Genomic DNA, 22,557 nt, shown 5'->3' on the forward strand with positions numbered 1-22,557 from the left:
AAACAACAAGCGTTTGCATGTAAAAAAAAAAAAAACAATTGCAGTTTTATTACCCCTATATAGTTAATAGGACTTTATAATATAACGCTGGGAGTTGTAAAGTAATGTTTTTTATTTTTTATAATGTAATGCGATTTGATAATATATTTGGATTTTGAAATATGCGACGTGATAATATAGTGGGGTAATTATAATATAATGGGATTTCATTATAAAATAATTTTTTATTGATTACTCCAAGACAGAGCGGGTATATTTATAAAATGTCTTAAATTATGGCAATAAATAAATAGCCGATAATTTGTTGAGTCTCACTAGTTCCACTCTGGCTCACCTCTAGCTCGAACTGGAACTGGCTATCGTTATCGAAGTCCAACTGAAGAGTTGTTAGTCTTATTGAACAGCTGAGCGCGAACGGGTGGTACGAGCGCAAAAACTGAATTTTTTGCTAAAAACGCCTCAAAAATCAAATCAAAATTTTTACCCATAGCTGGAGTACACGAAATTAAAAAAAAATAATTTGCTCGACATATGTTGTGTGCTGCGTAGTCAGACTCTTATTGGAACTCTGTTACATTGTGTGTGTGTCTACATGTGTGTGTGTGTGAGTCCGGCTGGGACAAAATAAAACAGCGGCAAATGTTGTTGCTTGCGCCTATTCGAAAGCAGATTGACGAAACCGAATGCAAAAAGTTAAAACAAGAACAAACACTAACAACAACAACAGAATGCATATGTATCTCTGCATATGTGTGTGAGTGTGTGTGAAATTTGGCAGCAGCGACATAATAATAAGTAGCAAACAAAAAAAAAAATGTAAGAAAACTACAAAAATAAAATACAATTTGTACTTGGCTTGCAAATACTTGCAAATGATATTTGTACATAAATACTGCCTGTTATTATCAAATGTAAAGCGAATAAATGCAATGTAAAATACAAATTCAAAATGTTAAAACAAACTGCTTACAAGCATATCTATTTACAATATGTTGTTTTCAATGATGAAGCTGCTGCTGATTTTGTTGTTGTTGTTACGAGCTAAAAGCGGCTTAAAATACATAGCTTTGCATGTGTGTGTGTGCATGTACATATGTAACCCAGAAACGTGGCGACCCATGTGTATGTGTGTGTGTGCGTGTGTTGTTGAAAATGTCGATTGCAAAGCCTAATTTGAATTTCGTCGGCTGTCCGCCGAACTTATCAGTGCGACATTAAAAATATCAACAGTAACAGCTTATTGGGTTGTTGGAACAATGCCAGCCAAGGCAATGCAAAAACAAAAGAAAAAATTGTGTGCTTAACCGAAAAACAAATGTTTCTCTTTCACAGTTAATTTTACGACTTTTGTAAAGTTCATCACACGTTGAATCGCCCGCCTAACTACTCCACCCCGCACCCGTGCCCACGCCACGCCCCTCTCAGTCTTCGTTATTGAAAAAAACTTGCTCAACAAATAACTAAGCGGCGATCTTTTTATGTGATACGAAAACAAGCGGCAACATTTTTAGTCACAAATTTGTGTTTGAAAGTTTTGGTTTTTGTTTTTTTGGTGTACAAATTTGTTGTTAACATTGTGTTAACAGCAACATTTTATATCTACTCTCGAGAGACTCGCAACAGCTTTTTGGGCACAAGTGTGAGTTGAAATTTTCGCCCAATTTTGTTGTAATCTTCTTTAATGCATTCATTGAATTATTGCTCACACTTGCCTGAAACTCATTCAGCTTAATTGCTTTACACCCACAAAAAGTGGCGCTCAAGACTCTACTCGAAAATTGCTGGCATACAACTGAGGTGCACTCTGCACACAGCCACACACACACACTCATACGCAACACAAACACGCACGCACCCACACACACACTCATACACACATATAAATATTATCAACAAATTTTCTATTTATACATTCTTATGCGAACTAACAAACAAAACGCGTTTTTTTTTTTTCATCTTGCCCTAAAACAAACACCGAAATAATTTATGGAAATAAAACAACAAATGCCAAAAATTCTACGTATCGTGTAAAAAAATGTACGAAAAATTGCAACGCATATCCTGCAACAACAAACGACAAACTACACACAATAAACAATAAATTACGCCGCTTCTTCTGTTTGGAATGGTGAGTAAATTAGCGCAGAAAACCAACCCCCTTTAGGGGTACGTAGAGAGAGAACTGTGTGAACTACCCCCACTTTTTGGACTGTGTTGGGCTGGGTTTAGGTTTGGGTGTGAATTCATATACTCTACATTTATTTGGAGGGGGTATTTACATATTTTATTGTGAACTGTGATATGCAGCAACTCAAAACGTAAATAAAAATACAAAATATGAATATAAATATATATAATAAATAGTAAATCTGTACTTAAAATTTAAAATGTAAATATGCCTTTCATGTTTGCATATTTAAATTACAAACAATAGAATAAACAAAAAAATTATACGCTGTACGTTTAGATGTATGTCTAAACGTATTTACAGATTCTATTATGAAGCAAAGAAGTCGATTACAAACTTTAATAAAAATAAAATATATATATATATATATATATATATATATATATATATATATATATAATAAATTATTGTACAGATTCCGCTGTAGCACCCTTAATTATTATTAATTTATATATTAGACTGTTTAACAACTTTTAACACATTAGACGACAATAGGTTGCTGACCCAATCCCAATCTAAATCCCTTGCCACTCATCAAATTTAGTTGACAGCTGGAGATGGAAAATCCTTCAACTCCCTCTTTTGTTTTTTTTTTTTAAAAGAGTCCCTCACAGTCAGTCTGTCTGTTAACCTAATAACCGAGTTGCATTCGCTTTGGCCAACCCCCAAAACGCAACGGAGTCGTTTTCTCGTATTGCTCTCAGCTCTTACTCTCTCTCCCTCTTTCTGACAGAGAAACATTAGTTATGTATTTGATTTTCTTTCGAATTTATGCATCTCAAATTGAAATAATAATATTTAATAAATCAATTTAAGGTTGCCCTGACAACAGACACAAACACAGCGGTCAAAACATTTGTACAGAGTTCAAATACCTTAACAGATCACAGTGTATATCAATAGTGGACTGAGCTGAAAGCAAAGTGTCGGTCAAATAATTGTAGAGAGAGGGAGAGGGGGAGAGGGGGAGTAGGAGAAGGAGGCGCACTCAGAGACGCGACAGCTGTTTACAAAGTAACTTTGAGCTGATGTCAGCAAAGGGCACTTTGCCTCAAAAAAAAAAAAAACCAAAACAAAATCAATATCAATCGAAAAATAAAAACAAAGTCTCTGTGCAAGTGTGTGTGTGTTTGTGTGTGTATGAGTGGGGATAAGCTGTGAGGACATAGCACAATATAAAGCATTGCTGCTAATTCACATATACATTACGGTTTAGTGTGGTTCCCAGACAAGATAATCGATAGCAGTGCCACAGCAGTTAACTAGTCGCTTCAGTTCGCATGCAAAGTCGAAAGGTCTGCTAGCGTTAGCATCTGAACTTTGCTCACAACAAAAATCAGCACCTACAGCAGCGGCAAGAACAGCATGAACAATTTGAACTGGAATCACTGTTAGCCAGACAAGCTTTCGGTGCTCTGTTAGCGACAGGATCACAATTTTAACATGCGCTTATTTAACCCTTATGCCTGGATATCAGAACTCAGAATTATGATATAGATTTTTAGGTATATACTTATATATATATATATATAAGTATTTTCAAGTCTTTAGATTTATAGTCTCTGACATCCGTTTGTTCATACTGACAAGGCGAGATCGACGCTTCGGTTGATGCTGATCACTATTCTATGTACCTAATGGGGTTGTAAATGCTTCCTTCTGCCTTTTAGATACTATTGCATAACTTCATTATGTACTTTTTACCCATTTTAATGGGTTCTGGCTACACCGCCGATAACATACCCTTGCCTGAACTTATGTTTATAAATATATATTTTTTTTTTGATAAGGTGCCCAGTTTTTCGTGCATCAGTGTTGTAAAGCGTGCGTTAGAAGCCATCGTCATTAGTATTTGGCACACATGTCGTATGTGTAATAATGCATGATAATGCGCTACGTACTCGCTTCGCACACAAATATTATTTGTTACGTAATGATGATGAGAGTCACACAAAGTGGATCGTCGTCGATCTCGAATTCGATCTTGAACTCTGATCCTGACTTGTCTGGGTCTGGGTCTGTGTCCAACAGCCAAAACTGCTTTGATTTACTTCGAAAAAAATAACAAATAACTTATTCAAATCTTAAGCTTCGCCTGAGTTTTCACAATCAGAATTATAATGCCACAGGCATTTGTGTGCTTGTGAATGACATCATCAAAATATGAATTTCGCACATGTTACTGACCCATTAGCATTTCCCCCCATTTCCCTTACATAAAAGTAAAAACGATAAAAGAGTAAATAACTGAGTCTACTTTGCTAGGCTTGCACTGATAAGAACATTTTAGCTCTAAATTCAATGAATGAATCAGCCGAGACTGCGAGTTAAATCTCGTTTTATTTTTTTTTGGGTTAATAAACATTAGGAGCAATTCACGTTCATATCAAGTGCGAATATTCGCATATCAGTTAAACAAATTACTGTTGCTCATTCCAGCGGCTTTCCAGTGTCTTTCTAGCTCACTTCCGATGACCTTCCAGCTGTCTTTCGCATTACGAGAGTTTTATTTAAGATGTATTTGAACTTAACAAGCAAAGGGCCGTAATTATTTTTCTGCATTATACTTAAGTTAACTTCTACTGTTCTCATTCTCATTATTATTTAATTACCGCTTATGCAACATAGCTAACGGTAAATGGACTGCAATTAAAGCGCCATCTGTTGGGAGGTCAACGGCCTATGCACAAGCTTTGCAAATGCAAATTTTAAATGAAAATGCAATCTAACATAAGTGTTATGTTTGTTTAACATAACATACATTTAATATATACATATATCGCTAATTATTTGGCTTAAAATCTACGTCTGCGTTGAAAAAATGAACATTTGTTCGATTGCTAACAGTCAACACTTTGAGGGTCTGCCAGCTGCCCCTTGGCAAGCCAAAGCAGAAGCAAAAACAGCGCAACATGTTTTCGTCAGCTTTTTGCTTTTGTTCTATGTTCTATGCTTAAAAATACCCACGAATACTTGTTGCTCTCGCGTACCTACCCTCCCTCCTCCCTCCCCTACGGTGGGGGGTCAATAGACGCGCCAGCGAATACACAGACACAGGCAAAGCACGGGTGCAAAGGGTATGTTGTTGCCAGATGAGCTAACCAAGCCAAGCCAAGCCAAAGCAAGTCGTTAGTCAAAGTCAAAGTCAGCGGCGGAAGACTAAGCACATGTATATAAACAAATGCATACACACACACGTACTACACATGTGTAATATATATACATATAGGCAGCTGAAGCACAGTTATGCTTACGCTTAACGTTCTACACATATGCGTGCATATATAAACAGACCAAAGGGCACACAATGATATGTGCGCTCTGTTAATAACATATATTCGCAATGTACATATATTCAGGAGCAAAGCTGCTAAATACATAATGTTATTTCTATTGTTTTGTTGGAAAACAAGTGGCTAATAGCAACGGCCAATAGCAAACGTCCAATAGCAATCCGCTCAGTTGGCAGACGAAACGTTTGCCAAAATCTACTGAAATTCAATTTTTGAGCAAATGTTTAAATATTAACTGCAGCGAGTGCTAAACAATGAAAGGGGGAGAGGAGGAGGTATTTGTATGTATGTATTTATTTATGTAAATACATGAATTTCGTTTGCTATACTAAATTGTAAACTATAATAATACCTATGAAAAATATGTGTTTTTTTAAGCAGTCTATAAAAATAAAAAACACGTTGCCCAAGTAAAAGGGGCAAGCTTTCGAATACGATTCCAAATACGAATTCTAGCTGCGTATTACGTCATTTCTTTTTCTGTGTGTGTGAATGGTATGAATTCATGTATGTATGTGTGTGTGAGTGAATGTGTGTGCGTTTGTATGTGTATGTATGTGTATATATATATTTATTTACATACAATAGATACATGCTTCATTCTATGATCTATCAATGGGTATTTCAGCTGTGATATGCAATTTGTAACAATTTGAAGTTAAAAATTCTACAGCATATTTATTTATTTATTTAATCTCGTTAATACAAAAAATAGAAAGAAAATGATATTAAATGAAAAATAAAATTTAATACTTAAAAATTAATTTGATAAAAATATAAATATTTATCAGATTTCTGTGTGTGTGTTTGTGTGTCTGCATTTAAATGCAGAATGGTGCAAAATTTTAAATCCAAACAGATAAAATAGGTGCTATTCACGAGACAAGACGACAAGATAGAATTCTTAATGATAAAAATAGAGCATCAATAAATTATTTTCAAATTAAATGCGATACATTTTAAGTTTACTTTTTACAAAAAGCGATGCCGGCAAGTATTTCAAGAGTATTTCAATTGTATCTTTGTCGAGGCATCCATTTTTTGCTTGTTTTCATTTTTTGTTTCTTTGGACTTTTATGTATTTGGCTTGTTCTTCGCACACATTGCGACCTCAAAAAGTAATGACGTCAATACTTGGCCGCCTTCGACTCCAGCGTGACTCTCCCCTGCCTTTGTCCCTCCCTCTACCACTCCTATCTCTATATCTGCCTCTCCCAGTTGGAGCATGAAACACAATTAAGATAAATTGTGTGGCAAGCTCTGTGCGTCGGCGCATTCATGCTTTAGCTTAGTTCAACAGATGAGCAGATAGATAGATAGAATGAATATACATATATGATGTGAGAACCGTTTCTCATTTTGGGATACACACAGTCGATGGGCCTGCAAAAATTGTGTTCAGTTTCATTTCGGTTCGGTTTTTGAGCATAGCACAATTTATCATTTGAGTTTTTCTTCTTCTGTTATCTTTTTTTTTGCCGTCTTTTGGGGCTTTAAGCATATTATTAATAAATATTAATATAATATTAATTTGTATAGTTTTAAAAACGATTTCACAAATTAAATTTGGTAACTTTCTGAACAGTTTTTCTTTGTGAGTGCTAAGCTTTTTTTATATATCCCAATGAACAAATATTTTTTTAAATATCTATAAATAGACGTGGGACTTCTGTTGGCCGAGAGAGATCCCCGAGCCATACACAGATTTTGACTGCTTACACAGACACACACAACCACACACACAACATACACACACTTACACGTAAATGTGGCCTATATGTGCCAAACTGTTTCGATATCATTTTCGAAGTTATTCACTGGGTTTAACTGTTTCCACTTTCAGTCCGGCACGATTATAATGATGATGTTGTAATGATGTTGAACTATGGATCTAGCAGATCAAATCGATGACTATATCTGTTCATTCGAAGGACTTGGTGATTTAACAATGGACTCCTTAGCGATGTTCATATTCCTCTGGGCCGTTCTGGCCCTCTTCTCCGTTTGGCTGTGCAAGCTGCTCTACAACAAGTATCTCATCAACAAGGGCGCCACAACCACAGCCAGTAGCAGCAACAGTCGCCAGACTATTGTTGCACCCGGCGGTGGCGCCTCCTCGGCGATCAGTGCCGCCAAGTCAGAGAAACGTTCTTCCGAGCCACGCGAACTGATGGCCACCAAGAGCAAAATCGATGATCTGTCCAAGCCACTAACAGGTAGTAGTTCAGCGGGACGCGGACGTTCCACAGCATCGCCCATGGGTGGAGGAGGAGGTGGTGCTGCTGCTGGCGGACCACGTCGTCGAGTGGTCCGTCAGAGTTCGACTGGACCGGAGAATCGCAAGAAACGCTACGTACCACCACCCTCAAATGTGGTCGGGCCAGAAACGGTGAGTAAATTCCAGATATCTATTATTTATTTACCTACTATTTATAATATCTATCCCAAATGTCTGTTATCTATTACTACTTATATTATATATCCCAAATGACTGCTACCTGTTAATATTTATCATACGTATTTATATTATCTGTCTTCCCATTTAGAGCTCCGTTACGTGGACGAGTCAAGTGTTTCGCTGGCTGTACAGCGATCTGGTTATTGTCAACGAGCTACTCATGTCCTGGGTGATAGCCATTAACGATACCCTGCGCATATCCGCCGAGGAGGTGAGTACATTAATGCATGACATCAGCTTTGACATCATCGTCATCGACCATCTACCATCATCAACAGAAAAACAAAATTGACCTGAATCTTAGAAATTAGTCATACTTTTGACGACCAGGTTAACTCACGTTATAATGCATAAAGTATATTTCTAAAAATGGGGCCTTCAATTTCTGCTTGTTAGAAATGCATTTCTTAATAATAGAAAATATAGAAAAATAAAAAGCACCAACAAGAAAAACTTTATAGTAGTCGGGGCGATATTTTAAGAAACGGAGCTATTTTTTTTCTGAGTGTGAGTGAGAGTCATCTACATACAAATATAATTGTGATGTCATTAGGATGTTCTCATATAATGCAGTGCATTGAACTTGGCTCCCCTAGAGTGGCCTCGACTTTCAACTTGAGCGGCCTTTTACTACCATCAAGACTTAATTGGGTAGACAGTTGCTCATCGGCTCAGCAACTCAGCCATGGCCGGTATCGAAAACGCGTTTCGAGCGTCGCTTTTTACACGCTCTCCCCGAACGTAGGCCAAGGTCAGAGTTTTATTTGTGTGACTACACTCAGAGAAACAATCGCCTTAAAATTTAGGAATTCGCCAAAATATATTTCTAAAAGCGCGGGTTTTATATTCTTAAGTTTTCTAAAATGTAGAAAAAGATATGTATAATTTTCAGTATTTTTTTTTATATGTTTAGATAGATTTTAGATCATTTATAAATTCATATAAATTAAAAAAAAATATATAATAAAATAGAGTGCATTTCTTAATAATTGAAAATAAAATAAGAACAAGTACAACTTATTTCTTTCCGAGTGTACTGCCCAAATGTGGTTTGTTAGTCATTCTCGAGTTTTGTCACAATTCTATGGCTTATGATGTGGCATATTCCGCATCACTACACACACAAATATGAGCTGCTTCTTTATAATTGCCACTTACGTAATGCCCCCGAAAAACTTGAAACTGGAAAACAGGTTTAGCTCCACGCCGTAACCCCAAATGTACCGTATCTAATGTGTCCAATGTGTCTTCCCTTGTTTTGTAGCATGGTGTGGCTGTGGAAGTGGTCCGAGTTCTGCCCGACAGCCCGGCACCGGGCCTCAACAACATCTTCTGCAACTGCGAGGAGCACAATCCCGCCGAAATGGTGAGCAAACGAATATCATATTACATATATATATATATATAAATATATTTATGTATATCATACAATTATTACCTAAATGGGGAAAAAATTCTTGCAGCTTATCACGTTTGATTGTGACGCAATGCCCGTGCTTCAGGTGAAGACGTTTCGCCAGAAGTGGGGCAAGGTGGAGACCTCGCATTATAAGGTCACCGTTTCGCGATTCCGTGCACGCATGTCCATACCCATCAACTACAATACGCTCAAGGGTGAGATGCGTGTCGATGGCTATCCGGACGTAAGTACAATGATGTCTGCAGTTATGTCATATATCAGAGCATAACCAGGATTTTTTGCTTATCTCCTCCTTCAAAATAGGTGCGCATTGCCATGAACAGCGTGGGCGCTATCAAGGCAATGGATCAGGATGAGCAGCAGCTGCAGACAGTCATCAGTGATATACTGACGACGGCACTCCGTGAAACCACCTATCCGGTGGATTTCTCCATTTACTCTACCTGCCCCCGTGCAGAGGTGGAGCCACTGGATTTGCCTGTAATATATCCCGTCCATTATGAATCGCTGGCGGTGAGCGTGTGGAGCATTGAGAAGCAGTTGCTCTTCCGTTATGTGTTGTGTTGTGTGACAGTCAATGTCTTTTTTAATTGTTTCTCTGTCAATCACCTCTCCAACTCGGAGACTGTATAGCGTTCTATTGGTTACCCCCACCTTGTATCTCTCTCTCTCTCTCTCTCTCTCTCTCTCTCTCTCTCTCTCTCTCTCTCCTCTATAAATTTCCTTATATCCATAAAAACACACACAGTTAAAAGATCGACAACACTTCTCATTGTTCTTGCGACTTGAAAGCCAAAAATCTCGTCTTCACTTGTATTTTTTTTGTTGTTTTTTTGTTTCGTTTATGAAATTCGCCTTTCGTCCTTTCACAAAATGTGTAACATTTTAGCATTTGCGTTTTTGAGTTAAAATGTTATATTTTGCGCTCTCTCTTTTCAGGGCAATCAATATTTTCAATATTATTACAATTACTAATTAAATCAGACCCATTCTCTTACCCCCTGATCTATTATACCCCCATCCCCAAATCTAAAGGCGAATTTCATAAGCTACTCCGACTACTAGATCTAAGTGTTCTCTCTCTGAGTCTTCAGTTGGTCATCTGATTTAATTCATTCATTTGTCCATTTGTCATTGTCGCTCATTGCATGCTCGCTCGGCCCAACAAAAAAAAAAACACAGTACAACATGGATCACAGCCTGGGGTCGGGAATTCTGCGTGATGCCCAACACATGGTCTCCGGTCGTCGGCTGCTGGTGAAGATCGTCAAGGGCGATGGATTGCGCGATGCTCACGACCCGTATGTGGTCATCGAGATGGATGAGCCGGCGCAGAAGAATCAAACGGGCACCCAACGCGGTAGCAAACCCTACTGGGACGAGCACTTCCTCTTGTAGGTCACCATTGCCCCATTAACTGAACCCCTCTCATTAATCTACTCAAATTTGTCAACTCTTTAGCGAACTCTCCCCACAATCTGCTGAGATACTCTTTGAGGTCTACGACCGTTCAGTGATTGCATCCGATCCGCCCAAGTTCCTTGGCCTCGGCCTCGTCGGCATCGATGAGCTCGCCGTGGGTCCCGCCTCTACGCAGCTGTTGCAGTTGCAACCGCGTCCTTACGAGACCCATCCGGTTGCGGGCGCCATTACCGTTGATTTTGTGTTCATCGAGGGTGCCGAGATACCGGCCGGTTCTCGGCCGAATCGCCTGAAGGAGGCGCTGCGTCTCAGCACACCCGCCATCAATGAGCACATACGCAACGGTGCCGACCTGGCCGATGCGGCTGTGCGTGCCCTTCAGGACGGGGCACTCTCGGGTGGCGCTTCCAACGGTGGACAGACACAGAAGAGCACCCTCATCATCCACAGTGTGCAGCGGGTAAGTGTGAGAATTGAGAAGGTATCTCCTACGCCACATTCCCCTGAAAGATCATTATTCTCTTTCTTTGATTTTATTATTTTGTTATTTGCGACCTTTCCTTTTTTCTTCCATTTCCCCGCACGCAGAACTCGAGCAATCCAAATGCATTCAAGGTAACTCTTTTAGCCACATCACAATTCCGTTTCAGCGTTTTCAGTTTCTTTTAGTTGAGAGTCAAGTAATTAACCATAAAGCCACCAGTCACGATGACTATATACAAGTCAATCTAATCACAAAATGTTTCTCGTTCTGTTTATTGATCGTTTATTTGCCTAACCCTGCGCTTCTCTAACCAATCAACTCAACTCAACATCATCCACCAATACCAGGTTGAGTTGAACAAAGATGGTCACATCGAAGTCATCGAATCTCCCACAGAGCTCGATCAGGCCGTTGCCCAGGCTTTCGAGCGTGCCGCCAACGAGGCAGCCAGCGCCCAAATCGAGCCACGGGCCGCCAGCCCGGCCGACAGCCCGACGGGTGGCACAACAACAGGTAACGAGGAGAGCACAGCCGAGGTGAGTACAACTACACTCAGAGAAAAAAATCGCTTTGAATTTTATTATTTTTAAATTTCATATTACTTTCTGAACTTCAAAAAGGGGTATTTTCTAAGAATTATAGTTTGCATTTCTACGCTTAAAAAATGCATTCCTTAATAATGGAAAATATTCTACAAAAATAACTCCATATTTTTAGGATTGTCCATTTAGGGCAAGCATTTCTAATTAAAAAACAAAACCAATAAAAACGTTCCAGTTTTCATGAGGCTTTTCTAAAATCCAGATCGATTTGTTTTGCTGAGTGTAGCCGAGTTCCGCATGGTTCTATGAGTTCTATGATTTATGCAAGCATGGCATGCAGACATATATATATATATATATATATATATATATATATATATATATATATATATAAATATCATCAATAACTAACTTCGACTCTTTGCAGTTTGGACAGCCGAATGCTGCCTCCTCGCCGAATGGCAGTGGCTACCACAACGACTACAGTTTGAATGGCAGCATTCAACTTACCGGCCACAACTCAAACAGTTTACAACGGAATGGCGCCATGCAACAGCAGCAACAACAGCAGCTGTTGCAGCAATCTGGCCTGGAGCTGGATGATCGTGGTCGCAGTAAAAAACGTAATTTCTTTGGCACTCTCAAGAAGCGGCTCAGCCGTTCCAAGACACGAACCCTATCGGCAGATCAGCCCAATAACAACCATAAATCACAATCAGTCACCAATCCAACAACAACAACAGGCACAGGACTCACAAGAACAGCCCAAGGAACCCTCAATGGTGAATCTTCCCGTTCATTATCTGTCGATCGTGCAACTCTGTCTAAAAGCAATTCACTTGGTAATTACCCAATCAGTCCACTCATAATCCCACCTTTAAGTCCACCGAAAACATACAATCGCTGCATTTATTTGAAACTCATTTAAACTCTGATAACAGCTTGTATTGGATAGTTTAACACGTAATTAGGGTAGAAAATAATATTAGGTTAGCTTATGGTGGTTGTCAGCAAGGGAGGATAATAACAGAGCCTAGGGTAAAAACTTCCCAAAGCCATATCTTTCCTGAAAGCTAAGACTTCTTAGTCATGATTTGATTCCCAGATTAATACTACATTCAAAGTTGAAATCTTGATTCTGACTTTAAAATCAGGTAATGCACCCAAAAAAACTTGTAGCGACTAGTCAAAACTTTCCCAAGCCATAACTTTTCCAAATGGAAACTGATTTCTTAAAACCCGCGCTTTTTAAATGAATTCCACATTCAAAGTTGAAAACGCAATTCTGTCTTGAAGTTGCTGTTAAAATTAAACTCGCAAAAAATAAAAAAAACAATCTACATGTAAAGTTGGAAAACGTTTCTGGCTCAATGTCTATATTCAAAATACATCTTCTTAAAAATTTGGTTCTCAGTTGAGATTCGAAAACTTTACAATCAGAATAGTTTTTTTTTTTTATCTTTCCTTACAGTTGAGGCAGCTATTAATTTCTAATGAGCACATTATATTCTGTTAACTATATATCGTATCTTATCGAAATCATTTCGTATCACATTCAATAAATGTTTCCACTAAATGTTTAGGTTAGGCGATGCATATAAATACATGCATATATATGTCAGATTACATATCGAGACCATTTATTGAGTCCTTATCTTTATGTTGTTGTTTGTTCTACTTTTTCTCCCTCTTTTTTTTATAACTTTTCCCCAAAACTTAACGCTAACCAAACTGTCTCCTGCACAAATACAAATACAAATACGAACCTGTATGTACACAACATTTCTTTAAATCCACCGTATCTACTTTATATATTATGCTTGTACGTATTGCTTTATATTTTACACTGAACACACACCTCTTTAAATTATTTCCAAATATATTTTTGCACACTTCTATTCTAATTTATTTGGATATTTTGTTTCTGTATTTTTATTTTCATATGTGCCATAATTAATTTTATGCAAATAACTAATTGATTGGTCAATCCGGGTGTTTTGGTGTGTGCCACGCTACGCTTTTTGGCTATGGATGTATTCTTTTCATACTATGAACAAAACACACTTTTATACTATTTATAACCACATAAATAACTACTGTTTCAATGACAACAATATCACAAAAAAAATGAAGGACCCCGTATGGGCATCGGCTCGTCCATCACCGATCACCACTCACGACGCTCTTCAATTTCAGAATCCTCAGCCATCTCAGGCTTCTCCTCGGCCAGCAACAAAACCTATGTCCATGAGGCATCCACACTGGTGCTGGAGACCATCGAGAATGGCGTTAAGCGGTGAGTAATATTCTTATTGCCCATGTTATTCCTCCTATTATATTCAGCTAACGAAGGTAAGAAACTATGATGGTTTTGTGCAACGCAACATATACGTGTCTGTGTCCACGTCAGATAAAGTTTGTATAAGATTGGTATCAAAATATTTTGGAGTCGATACCCACTTGTTATTAAAAGCATCCATTTGTTACAGGCATTTTATTGTGCCGCTGGCGATTGCACAGAGGCCACGCTGGCGCCGCAAGGGCACTAAGTTGCACATTTACAATGATCACACGTTTATCGCCAAGCATTTGAGCGGGTAAGCCAGATGGGCAAGGGCAAATCTGGGGATTCCCCTTGACTGACACTCTCTTTATATATATTTGCAACTTGCAGCAGCGGATTGCAATGCTCGATCTGCATGAAGTCCATACCACGGAGGCCGGGCAAACAGGGCTATGAGTGCCGCGACTGCCAGCTGATCTGCCACAAGCAATGCCACATTAGGGCGCCGCAGTCATGCCCCAATCCCACTGTACTCTCCATGGAACTGTAAGTTGGGTTCTCCACTCTATCTTTGCTTAGTCCTTAGTCCTCCTACTCCTGCTGTTCCTTTTATTTTGACTCGATTCGGTGGTTGGTCCTTGCTATATTTGTAAGACTAATTTATTTTTATTTTTTCAATTTCTCTTTTTTTAAACACATACACAAAAACACTCCCGAACTCTGCCCCACTGCTCTTTGGCGCCATGTAGAACATCATTTCCGGTACTCTCAGAGCGAAATTTGAACATAGTTAACTGAAGCAAAAAAAAAAAAAAATTTATAAATATATATATTTACAACTAAATATTGAATACAATACAATATTCTTGAATACTATTCTACTCTGCTGTTAAATACTGTTTACTACATGCAATTATTTCTGTGCTACGTTCCTTGCCTCCTTTTCTTTTTGTTATTGTAACATTTTGCAAAAATTGGCGTCAGAATTACAAAAATTGTTTGGCATTCATTTTCGATATTAATTTCGGTCTTTGGTATTTGAAATGCTTTTTGCCAACTACAAATATCTGCCTATATTAACACACACCCACACACACACACAAATATAAACATAAAAACCTACATGATTTTTAACATTTATTGATGTTTTTCTATTTCACACAACTCATACAAAAATCAAACTTTAACCGGTTTGCCATTCTCAAAACCCGCAAAAATATGTATTCAAAACATGGACACAGGATGCCTAGTGATCAGTAAAAAAAAATTTTAAGCAAGTTGAGCAAAGGTAACAACAAAAGTTTAAGTGAATTTAGTTTAAGCCAAGATGTAATTTTGACGCCAAGTACAAAGTGTGCAAAGAAAACAAGAATATTCAGAAAATAGATTTTTAGGTTGAAATTCTGATGAAAGCTTAATTTGACTTGAATATTGTTTGTCGAATATAGGAAAATGGGTAAGCCTTTCATCTGCATGAAGTTTTACTTAAGTTTTTTTTGTCACCTTAGCCAATTAACACATAATTCTATGCGCAGGATTTTCTAACAATTTTAAAATGCTATTGTTATTTGGATCGAATTCTATTTCTCTTGATTTATTTAGGCCGCCTGTTCTACATTTGGTTTTATGTGTGTTAACTATCAATGATTGCTTTGTACTTTAATCTTTTTGTATTTCAATGTATGTTTGATAATTCTCTAACTATTCTTAATATATCTCATTTTTCTTTTCACAGAACGAAACTTAACTCAGTTGTGGCGGATCGTAGCATTAGGAAATTGTAAAAATCTACAATCTACATTAATTAATACGAATCGAAATAATTATTTTACATAATTTGCATTATTAACACTAAAAATCGACAAGAAATGAAGTCGGCAAGAAAATGAAAATCGTAAACTCACAAAAACCGAAATCTGTCTATGCTATCTATAATTATGTTATTTATTTTATACTCAAGTGCAATATTTTGTTTTTTTTTAAATGAAATTGTAATGGATCAACAAACAAAAAGAAATCTTTTCTACCATCACGAATAATGTACAAAAGATAACAAACATTTTTAAATAAAACTTACTGGTGAAGTAATTTTTTTATTGTAATTTGAATTTTGGCGCGCAGTGGCAGCACTTGGTTTGCTGGTAAGTGGCAGCGCTTTCTAAGCGGAATCAAATCTGTCGTTATCGATAGCTGCAAAATTGATCACACAGGCCAATATGTTTGTCAACACTGACGCACCTGCAACTGTTTGTGTACCCTTTTGTCATGAAGTTGTTGTTATTAACACTTGTAAAGGCAAATTGATTTGAATAAATGGATTTTCATATCCAGGCACATTTATTAGGGTTGTTACTTACAGATTTTAATAAATTTGAGTTAGGCTACAATTGTTGATATATCTTAAGGGTATTCAAGCTTCGGCCAAGCATAAATTATGTGAGTCTTCTTCTTCGATTTCGTTCTTTGATGTCTGTTTTGTAATCATATTTTTTTTGTTGGTTGGTTCGTTTTATTTTAGATTGAGCAAGAAGAATGTCACTCCTATTGCAGCATGTGGCAAAGCTAATTACGCGCAATTCAGCAGCAGCAAGCAGATGCCGCTATGCAACCGATGCAATTTTGGGCGATGGCAATGAGGTGCTTGTGGAGCGACTCGATGGCAAACAGGCCGGCATAACAGTGCTGGGACTGAATAGGCCGGCAGCAAAAAATGCATTCAGTCGTGGCCTGGTCAACACGTTTAGCGACATCCTCGAGGAGATAAAGCGCGACAACGATTCGCGTGTAGTCGTCTTACGCAGCCTCACACCGGGAATCTTTTGTGCTGGTGCCGATTTGAAGGAGCGCAAAGGTAGACGGGGGATGTAGCTCAGTGGTAGAGCGTTCGCTTTGCATGTGAAAGGCCCCGGGTTCAATCCCCGGCATCTCCAGCAAGCTCACTTTTTTTCTTAATTTTTCTATATCCTATATTTTTGAATTCTTATTTTTTTAGGCATGACCACCGAGGAGACCAAGGAATTTGTGAACCAGCTTCGTGGGCTGCTTGTCTGCATTGAGCAGCTGCCAATGCCAGTGATTGCGGCTCTGGATGGCGTTGCTTTGGGTGGGGGCTTGGAAATGGCACTCGCCTGCGATATACGTACAGCGGCAGCGAATGCGAAAATGGGTCTGGTGGAGACGCGTCTGGCCATAATACCCGGCGCCGGCGGCACTCAACGACTGCCCCGCATACTCTCACCAGCCCTGGCCAAGGAGTTGATTTTTACGGCACGTGTGCTCAATGGAACAGAGGCCAAGGATTTGGGCCTCGTTAATCATGTGGTGCCTCAGAATGAAACGAAAGATGCTGCCTATCAGCAGGCCGTAAAACTTGCCGAGGAAATTCTACCTAACGGACCGGTGGGCGTGAGAATGGCTAAGCTGGCCATAGACAAGGGCATGCAGGTGGATCTAAGCACGGGCTACTCCATCGAGGAGGTCTGCTATGACCAGGTTATACCCACAAAGGATCGATTGGAGGGGTTGGCAGCATTCGCTGAGAAACGCAAGCCGATATACAAGGGTGAATAACAAGTGAGAGGGGAATTCTAATTATAAGCCAAAGTGCATTTATTAGTTATTGTTACCAAAATACAATTTTGAAATGCAATTAAATATGTAACAACTAATTCAATTGTCAATCTGTCAGTTATGTTTGTCAGTTATGTTTGTTGTTTAGAAATGCTGTCTGATATATATATGTATATATGTAAATAAGCCATAAGCTTACATCAGCGCATTAGCAGTTTAGTTGCTTTCATTTTTAGAGAGGCACTGCCAACAAAGAGCTTTTGTTTTAAGCGTTAAGTAAATACGCTATATTATAAAATGTTCAATAATATTCATTAAAAAAGGCGTTAACGCGATGTTCAAACATAAATACAATACGGGTGCGTTTTGCAAGCTTTTTTTTTTCTTATGCGGCACTTGGCAAATTAATCTCAAGGACTAGCGACTAGCAAAACAAAATCAGTTGTTTCTTCTCCCTGCACAGCTGCTGACCCACTTGCAAAATGTGTGCCACGCCCTTGTATGCATTGAAGCCGCACCCGCCCAAAAATATATAAATATACCTTAAATATCAATGTATAAAGATATCAAACGCTCATTCAATTAACATGGTGTTTGACTGACACCAGGCAAGGTCACTGGCCGGAGCGGAGTGTGTGTTGTGTATGTTTCAGATTTGACATCGCAAATCGCTTGCTTGACTCACGTAGCAAATCGGATGCGACAATCTAAAAAGGCGGCTACGACGACGACTAATGTCACAGCGCACTTTGCATACTAACCAACTACTTTCGACTCTCAAAAGCCTAAAAAAAAGTACCTTGATCCCACATGTTAAATATTATATGTATATCAACAAGCAGCCTAGCAGCAACAGGCAGAAGCTTAAAATTGCGGCTGTTATTGCTATCGGAAACGATATGTATCGCTAACTAAGGCAGTTATCGATAAAATGGCATAAGCATGATCTGCGCTGGGTATGCAAGAATACATGTTTTAAGACTAGTTTTTATAGTCTGCGAGATGCGCTTGTTCATAGAGACTGACAAATGGAGATGGCTGTTCATGGGTCGGAGGTGCCTCTTTCTACATACCCAAGCATACAGCCATGATACCCTTCATAAGCATATTCAATGGGTTTAGGGTATATTGCACAATGCGGAACCGCGGTGCGGAAGCTCATCGACTATTATTTATAAAACAATAAGGCACATAAGAAAAACATATTACGTGCTAAACGAGTTTTATGCATTTTAAATGATCTTTGCTCAACTTGAATATTATGTTTGGATCTCGTGATTTGCATTGCAATGAGGGTGGCACCACTGGAGGGTGTGAGGGGGGAGTATATACCCTGCACAACACACTTTCCAGGTATTTTGAGCGGACATATATATATATATATATATATATATATCTGCCAGATCTTTGCCAACATATATTTGACCTTTGACTCATCTTGAGCTGATAAAGCATTGCTTTGTACATGAGTGAGTTCATGAATTTATTATCTATGTATGTCTCCATCTGCGTCACACGTTGCGTATACGCCACGTCTCACGCATATCTAACGGGTATCTATATGTACTATAGATGTATAGGTTGTTGTACAAATTAAAGATTTAACAGACAACAAATTTACAAGCAATCAATTTAGACAATTGCGTTAAAAATCCATTTTGAGGTAAATAAAACTTAAATTACAAAACCCGAAATTGTAAATTGTAAAATTTTCCATACATCAATAAACTCACTACTATCTACTAATCTATTTAGCAGTGTGCATTAATTAAGTTTCAAACTGAACTCGAAACTAATTTAAAAAAGGCGCAGCACGTGAAAAAGTTGCAATCACAATTTGTGCGTTCCAAAATTTTCCACTGCCCCACTGAATGGAACAAACACACAAACAACAACAACAGCAACAACAATCGAGCTTTTCATATTTTATGGACAGACAACAAAATCGAGTGCAACAACAACAACAACAAAAACAATGGTCACTTGAAACAAGTTAATCACAAAACTCCATGATTTGACTTAAAGAGACGCCTCAAGGCGACAATAAAAAGTACTAACAATACTCGCACTAAGTAATTGCCATGTTTTACAGTACTCCTAACACCCTCCCTCCACTCCAGCTTGCTCTGGCGCTCTTTAAGGCACCTTAGCAAATTCTTAAGTTTTAAATGTTCAATGCACTCTAACAGCACTCCCTCCCTCCTCCTCCTCCTCCTCCACCTTCTCCTCCACAAACAACAACTTGTTGATGATGACGGTAATGAAGCTGCTCCTGCTGGCAGACAGCCTGACTCTTGTGCATACAGGGTGGCTCTACAACAAAAATGAAAAAATTAAGTGGCTAAGACAGACAAAACTCGTGATAAATAAGTTTTAATTTGGAAAATCTTTTTTGAGAAAACAGTTTTACCTACTTTTGATGCTGATTAAGTTTATTGCTAGGTTTTTATTTTAGTGTCTGTTGCAGCGGATGCATCAAACGCATTGTCACCCTGTGCGAAACAGCGTCGACTTGTCTCGCTCCACAATGCCCAAAAACCGAACTTGACATAGAAAGCACAAGAGAGTATGAGAAAAAGAGAGAGGGAGATGGAAAGAGAGACCAATTTCGATTCACCAGCGTCACGGTGTTGTTTTTATTGTCCATTTGCGCTAATTGCTGCCCCCCATAAGACGACACTTGTAAGTGTGGTGTGTATGTGTGCTGCATGCTGCGCAGCTCTGCTCTGGTATGCGCTGCTCTGTCGTCGGCAGCAGCAACAAATTCAAGCAGAAACATTGGCTTAATATCAGTCACTAACTGATCGGCAGAGTGTTAACAACACGACAAAAGTTTTCGAAAAATCAGATGGGAAAAGCGTGCGCGCGTCTTTTTAAAAACCAAAAAAAAAGTGACTAATTTTAAATAAACAGTTCTTTTTGTCTATAACAAAGGCATCTAAACAACGGATTGTAAATTATTGTGTAAATTAAAATTAGCTTTTGGCTAATTACCCCTAATAAAGACTCATTCTCAAGCGATTTTGTAGCGATTTAAGAGCATTAATTAACGCAAGCAAAAGTTGAGAAAAGTGTAAAGAAAATAATAATAATAAATGGTGTTAAGGAGGAGGACAAACAAATTGTTGTAGTCACAAGAAAATACGAAGAGCATTGTGCCAAATTTAATATTAAATATTAACACAGACAGATTATTAACAAAAGGTAATGGTAAATTATAAAAAACTAGAGTCTTAAATGGCGTGTGTGAAACATGTAATATTGTAATTAAATAGGACACGACGAATTCCATCGAAATAATAGTAACGTTCGCTTCTGTTAGAGTTCTTTTTATTTATATTGTTTTTTTTTTTTATTTACCCTAGCTACATTTTAAGTGATCTCATTACTTATGATTAATGTGTCGCTCAAAATTTAAATAACAAATTAAGCTCGGATTTTTTTTTTGGTTTATTAGACTGGACACAAAATTGCACCCAAATTGTGCATTAAATTGGTTGATTTTCAATGATAACAATTTTATAGATATCGATTTGCGATCCCCAGATCTTCAGATAAGACAACAATAAACTTGAGCATTATCTGCTAGCGAGTGGACTTTCATATAAGGTCCAATGTCTGCACAAATTCTTAACACTTACAAAAGACAAACAAGGCTTTACAAACCGCATGTACGGATTTCGTCATACAAGTTCAATATTATTAATGGGAACGTTGGCTGTTTCAGTAATTCAGATGCGACGAATGTATTTGCTTAACGAAAGTGATCTCCCCGTCGGGGGTTGCGAGGTGTGTTAGATCACTTTTGACACTGAACATACAGGCTCAAGTGCGTGTAGTGATTTATTAAAAATCCAACGCGTTTCGGAGAGCAAGAACAACAACCAGTACGAGATACTGAGTTCAATATACCCTGAGCACAGCTGTTGAATATTGGTAAATTTGCCTTTAAAAGATTTATACACTCAAATTTAAGCAGCTATGGAAGTGCTTCCATTTCTTTTGGGGCAAAACGTTTTCGATTATATCCTGGATATTTCTTGTCTGATCTTGATGAAAGTTGATCAAGAATATATCAATGTATATTATAAATCAATAAGAAGCCACTGCCTTTAAAATAGTGGCTGTTATTGCTGTCAAAAATTGATATGTATCGACTTTTGCAAAGAGTATTTATATTCCACATTTGCAGTCTCTACCTCTTATAGAGTCTGAGATCTGCGTAGGCATACAGCCAGACAGAAGACTCGGCTGTTGATTCTGATCACGAATATATATACTTTATGGAGTCGGAGTTGCTTCATGTTGCCTGTTACATACGCAAGCGCAAAACCATTATACCCTTTTTATCCATATTTAGTGGATTGACGGTATTAAAAACAACAACATATCCAAAGCACGTGAATGGAATCAAAACAAAAAGCAAAAGAAAAAAAAAAAAAAAAAACAACGGCGAAACAAGAAATGAGAAACTCTTGCAAAAAAAGCAGCCAAACAAAAAAAAAGCGGCTTTTGCTTAATTTGGTTTTAATGCAATGCATTGACCCAAAATCCGAAGCTCCTCTGACAGATCTTAATTGATAATGTACTCAACATTTAACATTTATCGGTAAATCAGCGCAGGGCGTTGCTCAAGATGCTCAAAAAAGAAAATTAAAAAGCCTAAAGGAAGAGTTGATGAACCTAACAATTTTTTTTTAAATGTGCCCATTTATGTTTCCCACAATTACGAGTGCAAGTTTCCCATAAGATTGTTTATATAATGCTAGGAGCAGGTTAGCGGCGATGTTTTAAAGACGTGGATCTTGTGATTAAAATGAAAAATGGAACCATCAAAGAAATTCACAAAGACTCAATCTTCGTTGGTTCAGGAAATTATCTTGAATCCATCTTATA

The 22,557-nt window shown here is 38.1% G+C and overlaps 2 protein-coding genes and 1 non-coding gene across 27 annotated transcripts; all 3 read left to right on the plus strand.

The window, feature by feature from the left end:
* The first annotated feature begins 389 nt into the window (after positions 1 to 389).
* LOC6568942 lies at positions 390 to 16,179 on the plus strand. Of its 25 annotated transcripts, none has more exons than XR_006246581.1 (16): positions 390 to 421; positions 1,333 to 1,639; positions 7,380 to 7,870; positions 8,028 to 8,150; positions 9,204 to 9,305; positions 9,403 to 9,582; positions 9,663 to 9,872; positions 10,542 to 10,753; positions 10,821 to 11,241; positions 11,613 to 11,801; positions 12,235 to 12,430; positions 13,941 to 14,103; positions 14,297 to 14,404; positions 14,482 to 14,637; positions 14,841 to 15,547; positions 15,827 to 16,179. XR_006246581.1 is itself a non-coding variant. In XM_032741237.1 (16 exons), exons 3-16 carry the CDS (start codon positions 7,430 to 7,432, stop codon positions 15,873 to 15,875), a joined length of 2,763 nt encoding a protein of 920 aa, XP_032597128.1. In that variant the 5' UTR covers positions 390 to 421; positions 1,333 to 1,639; positions 7,380 to 7,429; the 3' UTR covers positions 15,876 to 16,179. The 25 variants fall into 25 exon arrangements, 8 of the variants coding, with proteins under 8 accessions (XP_032597128.1, XP_032597119.1, XP_032597130.1 ...); XM_032741237.1 differs by lacking the exon at positions 14,841 to 15,547 and adding an exon at positions 11,370 to 11,396 and having other exon boundaries at positions 9,663 to 9,839; positions 12,235 to 12,649; XR_006246572.1 differs by lacking the exon at positions 390 to 421 and adding an exon at positions 11,370 to 11,396 and having other exon boundaries at positions 1,337 to 1,639; positions 12,235 to 12,649.
* Positions 16,180 to 16,333: 154 nt separating this feature from the next.
* On the plus strand, positions 16,334 to 17,764 carry LOC6568920 (methylglutaconyl-CoA hydratase, mitochondrial). The gene is made up of 3 exons (XM_001995384.3): positions 16,334 to 16,527; positions 16,610 to 16,942; positions 17,084 to 17,764. The coding sequence occupies exons 2-3, from the start codon at positions 16,624 to 16,626 to the stop codon at positions 17,659 to 17,661; spliced, it is 897 nt and encodes a 298-aa protein (XP_001995420.1). The 5' UTR covers positions 16,334 to 16,527; positions 16,610 to 16,623; the 3' UTR covers positions 17,662 to 17,764.
* Trnaa-ugc lies at positions 16,950 to 17,021 on the plus strand. The gene has a single exon. It is a non-coding gene; the product is annotated as a tRNA-Ala (tRNA).
* Positions 17,765 to 22,557: the final 4,793 nt, after the last annotated feature.

Source organism: Drosophila grimshawi, unplaced genomic scaffold, assembly GCF_018153295.1.
Source record: "Drosophila grimshawi isolate 15287-2541.00 unplaced genomic scaffold, ASM1815329v1 contig_131, whole genome shotgun sequence".
Taxonomy (NCBI): Eukaryota; Metazoa; Arthropoda; class Insecta; order Diptera; family Drosophilidae; genus Drosophila; species Drosophila grimshawi.

Bases quoted from the DNA above. Each gene is read 5' to 3' on its own strand.
- LOC6568942 (XM_032741228.1), top strand. From the start codon at position 7,367: ATGGATCTAGCAGATCAAATCGATGACTATATCTGTTCATTCGAAGGA. The intron at 9,306-9,402 runs GTGAGCAAACGA...AAATTCTTGCAG, and splicing joins AGCACAATCCCGCCGAAATG to CTTATCACGTTTGATTGTGA. The intron at 11,802-12,234 runs GTGAGTACAACT...GACTCTTTGCAG, and splicing joins ACGAGGAGAGCACAGCCGAG to TTTGGACAGCCGAATGCTGC.
- LOC6568920 (XM_001995384.3), top strand. From the start codon at position 16,624: ATGTCACTCCTATTGCAGCATGTGGCAAAGCTAATTACGCGCAATTCA. The intron at 16,943-17,083 runs GTAGACGGGGGA...TTATTTTTTTAG, and splicing joins CGATTTGAAGGAGCGCAAAG to GCATGACCACCGAGGAGACC.